The sequence below is a fragment of the Drosophila eugracilis genome, unplaced genomic scaffold (assembly GCF_018153835.1).
Source record: "Drosophila eugracilis isolate 14026-0451.02 unplaced genomic scaffold, ASM1815383v1 contig_367, whole genome shotgun sequence".
In the NCBI taxonomy this organism is placed as follows: Eukaryota; Metazoa; Arthropoda; class Insecta; order Diptera; family Drosophilidae; genus Drosophila; species Drosophila eugracilis.
Genome location: NW_024573224.1, coordinates 5,191,475 through 5,196,171, shown reverse-complemented (window position 1 = coordinate 5,196,171; position 4,697 = coordinate 5,191,475). Strand labels below are relative to the sequence as shown.

At 40.2% G+C, this 4,697-nt stretch overlaps 1 protein-coding gene across 1 annotated transcript; it reads left to right on the top strand.

Annotated features, from left to right (window-relative positions):
• The first annotated feature begins 1,403 nt into the window (after positions 1 to 1,403).
• Positions 1,404 to 2,363, top strand: LOC108115780. Its single transcript, XM_017227351.2, has 3 exons — positions 1,404 to 1,935; positions 1,991 to 2,146; positions 2,200 to 2,363. Exons 1-3 carry the CDS (start codon positions 1,860 to 1,862, stop codon positions 2,316 to 2,318), a joined length of 351 nt encoding a protein of 116 aa, XP_017082840.1. The 5' UTR covers positions 1,404 to 1,859; the 3' UTR covers positions 2,319 to 2,363.
• The last annotated feature ends 2,334 nt before the right edge of the window (positions 2,364 to 4,697 follow it).

The following is a 4,697-nucleotide window of genomic DNA, read 5'->3' as shown; positions in this document are numbered from 1 at the left end:
TGTCCGCTATCCGCTATCCGCTACCGCTATTGCCAATGGATCCGTGTGCACATCATTTGGTAATTAGTATCAGTACCAGTGCCAGAGCCAGTGCCAGTGCACTACCACCAACGCATTCGATACCAATTCCAAACTCCGTTGACCAACAAAACCCCGAATGGTTGCAATAATTGCATATCACTATTTGGTCGCCTGCAAATGAGGCTGCAATAATGAGTCCAACGATGCGTTTTTCTCTCGTTTAATTTGTTGTCATTCTTTTTTCGAGCCATCAACATCACTCTTCATCAGTTTGGGTACATGAAATGCTCATTAGAATCAATTTGATATGGCAAACTGTGAAAAAAAGGAGATCCATTTTGGTAGATTAGAATTTTATCCTATTTTTGCGGCCTTTTAAGTTCAGAAGTACTTAAGCAGCATAAGAAAAGATATCCTACCACAACCAAGAAATGAATTATAAGTTGTTTAACACTCTCAATGTTTTTCTCTCATTTTCCTTTTGTAGAAATAAGCACTCCACAGTTTCCTTTCAGTGTACATCTCTGCCATGTAGAGCCAAATAGGAAAAAAGTGTAGAAAGAAACTGTGTGGAAGTGCAAACTTATGTGCATTTTTGTGTAGCAATAACCGCTGCTGTAAATTCCATTTGTGCGGCATGTAAGACCGCCCCAAAGAAGGCGTGGCAAAGAGGCATGTTGGCAGGAATTTGTGACCCGGTCGATGCTATTGAATGCCTGTGAATATTGGCTGGTGCAATAGCACATGCTGTGCCGGCTGCCACTTATCACCCAGTTTCCCAGGAAGTCCCTCTTAGCTACCAAAAAAAAAAACAACAACATAGTTTCCCCAATTTTCTCGAGGAAAAACTTTTGAACAACTCTGTTAAAATTTCAATAGGCCCCACAATTTTTGTTTTAAGCCATTACAAATTTATTATTTATATTGCAAGTTTATCACTCAAGCCCAGAAAGGTATTCCATTGGCCACACAATAAGCGGAGCACTTACCACCACCCGTCGGCTTTGACTCGTTGACAGCTTGAAGCCTTTGAGGGCCAAATCGTATTGTCCTTAATTGCTTTTTAAAGGTCTGGAAATCGTCTGTCTGCCAGATATATATAGACAGGTGTATATTCTGCACAGGTGGAGATCGGTGGGCGGATGCCCATGCAACATTTGTTTCAAGCAATTTACTTCAACATAATCATATTAAATTTTCTCCACCTACTCGTTTAGCTGTCCTTCGTCCTTCTGATTCCTGTGCCGTGCGTCTGTGTTTTTGTGGGGGGCGTGCACATCGTTTTTGTCTAGCACTTGCCACCTGGACTCTAGGACTCCAGGACTACAGGACTCCGGGACTCGGCCTGTGTATCTGGAAAATTATACTTAAAAGCTGGGAGCGTCCTCCGAGCACACACACATGCGTCTGACTTTGTAAGCTGCCGGCTGACACCAATAGAGACTCCGGTACACAGACACACACAGTTGCAGGGAGTCCTTTTTATAGTTGCTCTGCGGCAGGACGACCACTGGTATGGCACGGTGTCCTCCGCTGACTCTGGTGTGTTTATTTTTTCTTCTTTTTTTTTTTGCGTCCTGCTCTGCAGTTTACTTCTGCCCTGCCCAGGTCGTTGGCTTTTTGCCTCACATGGGGGCGTTTTCATTTCCTTGCCACCGGCAGCAACATGCAACATCCAGGGAGTTTTGTTGCTTTCCCGGCTCCTGCCTCACTGCAATTATAATTTCCTTCTAATTTCATTTGTAATAAAGTAAAAGGCCTCGCCACGGCTTGAGTCATGCGGTGATTATGCAAATTCTCTGAAATCCATTCGCCACACCCAATCATTTCCACAGCTCATGACTGGGCTCTGTGTGGAAGAGATCATTTCCCATGTAGACTCGACCATGAAGGTTCTCGGGTGGCTTCTATTGGGTAAGTTGGCCAGATTTGGAAGTCACTAAAACCTAGTCTAAGCCAAGCTATTCAGTTTTGTATTTGGGTGCAGTGAGGAGCGAAACAAACTGTACGGTGTGCTCTGCGTGGGTTGATCGACCAGTTTGCGGCTTTAATAATCGATGCTACACCAGTTTCAAGAGTTCCTGTGAGATGGAAATGATGAACTGCAAGCTACCGGATTCATATAGTAAGTTAAGGCAGTACAGTGAATAAACACTAAAGGTTACACATCATTTTCAGGATTTACAGAGGCGCCTTTCTATGGTCACTGCTTTAGATCCACTATAAAAAAGTGCAAGGCCTATGTCTTATTAGAACAGCTGAATAAAATCGACAGCTCCGTTGAAATGTTTGCTTAACAATACTAAAACTTAAATGTTAACAAATATTTAAGAATAATAAGAATTTTTAAAATATAATTATATAATCGACCCGAAATGATACTGAAAAATATTAAAAAATAATTTTCATCATCCTTAAACCACTTAAACCCATTTCAACTTCCATAATACTTTGGCAGTGAATAAAATATTTTACTTATATCAGGCAATTTAACATCAAAAGAACTGGCAGCAGTTCCTTTGTGGGAAAGCGGGAGGCTGAGAGTTCGTGGTTACCCAACAGTGCAGAACAGCCATTAATATGACTCGGTCGGTTTCCTTTTTTTTTTTTTGTAGCAACCTTTGCTTTTAAAAACAAACAACAACAGTAGCAACATAAAGAAGAATTGCATCAAGCATATAAATGGATAAACATTTATTGCAGTTTATTGAAAAATTGGCGGTTATCGTACACAGAGAAGCGGAGCAAAAGGGACGTCAGGACGGGAAAATTTGCGCGACCGTTAAGCGTTTTAATTTCACACAAGAGACGCAAAGTTAAATGCGCTACAGTCGATTGATTGGGGTATATGGGTTATGGCTACTAATGTGATTTATAAGATCTAAGAAATTATCAGAATTACCCTGAAAACCAGCCAAAAAAACTAAGTTTTTAGCAAGAAAAAGTTTGTTTTGTAATCCATAAACCTCTTAATAACTATCATTAAAAAAAACAGTAATTCTTTTACAAAACCCAACACGATATAATATTTTTCCCATTTGACACTTGTAAGCATTATCCTGAGGTTTGCTTTTAACAACATATAATTATAATTTCAGCCACTCGAGAAAATTATCCTGCATGTGGAAATCCGAAGGGTGCCACCATCATACGTTGGCTCACATTCACTTATAGCATAGTATATTTATTCAACCATTTATATTTGTGTTGCGTGCCTGCACTTTATGGCCACGCAGACACTTGCCGCGGCACACGGTCTGCAGTAAATTAAGTCGTTAATATCTTGTTTATCATGGCCTCCACTGGTGCACTGCTGCTGGTCTCTCCATTGGCCAACGTCCTGCGTCCTTCGACCAATGCTCGTTGGCCATATGTTGACCCAGGTCGTGACTATGCTCCAGTTAATTACATGATTTATACCCATAAATATATATACATGTATTGAGCTTGATTTATGAAATTAATTATAACGGGAATTTAACGGCCACGTAGGGTTGTTAGCATTGGGTAAAAATTGTGTTGCATATCACATAGGCGCGCACAGAGTGCTAATCACTTTATCACTTGCAACAAAATTCAGCCAACAACGCGCTCACGCACACACATAAGCGTAATTTAATTTTATTGAGCCAGGCACGAACGAACAGCCAGGATATATATATATACATAATATATATATAGAGAAAGCCATATCCAACTACTAGCAACTCATTATAACTGTTTTATTAGCAGTTCGCGCGGGAAATTCCTGCAGGATCTCCGTTCTCCCTTCGCCTCGCTTGATTCATTTACACTCGCTGCCTGAATTACTTTATTAGTCTAATTAAATGCGCCACTTGTACGCAAAATGGCATGCGGCTGCGCGAGTCGAGTAAACAATTAATGAAATTAGTAAAAGTGTTTTCATCTGGAGAGATTTCTTTGCCACCCCCAAAAATTGTTCTAATTAGATTAATTAATTACCATTCGTCGGGGTTCGATAGACGTTTACCGAGCACGGGCATCATAATCCTGGCCAGCTGCAGTTGCTGATTCAACATGACACATGGTGAAAACTACCAGGAACACCTGCGCGAATCCACAAAAGCACTGCCACACTGCCACACACCCGATGCGACGACATCGGCGATTATGGTTCTCGAAACGGAAACAGGAACAGGAACCGCTGAAATTCGCGACCCACATGCGACCCAGGATGAGATATATATAGCCGGAGGATTATGTCTGCACTGTGGAATCGCAAAGTGTCAGGATGCCACATGCACTGCAGAACCGCTGGCTAAACATAAGCCAGATACCCGCACACACAAGTAATTCCCTTTATTCTTTCCGTAAAGTTTTTAAATATTTACACATATACGACAGTCGCCTCTTTCAGTTTAATTTTCATGGTGGAAAGTAAAGAACAATTCGCAATAAAGTGAAAAGTTTTTCTCTTTCCTAACTGTCTTTTAAAAATAATAATTTATTGGGGTTTCAATAAGTAAACTTTCTTTGATTAAATGTATAAATCATAACCTTTTCAACATCATTTAAACTTTCATTTTTATACTAGAAATAATTAAAGAAAATTGAAATATTTCTACCTTTACTCTGATTATGAAAATATCTTTAAGGTAGCCCTTCAATTTCAACTAATTTGTATATTCCAGAGAACAAGCCATATTTTTGTGTGC

What these genes read in the sequence shown, in the direction of transcription:
- LOC108115780 (XM_017227351.2), top strand. Translation starts at nt 1,860, where the DNA reads ATGACTGGGCTCTGTGTGGAAGAGATCATTTCCCATGTAGACTCGACC. An exon ending in TCTCGGGTGGCTTCTATTGG is followed by an intron (nt 1,936 to 1,990) that starts GTAAGTTGGCCA and finishes CAAGCTATTCAG; the next exon opens with TTTTGTATTTGGGTGCAGTG. An exon ending in CAAGCTACCGGATTCATATA is followed by an intron (nt 2,147 to 2,199) that starts GTAAGTTAAGGC and finishes CATCATTTTCAG; the next exon opens with GATTTACAGAGGCGCCTTTC.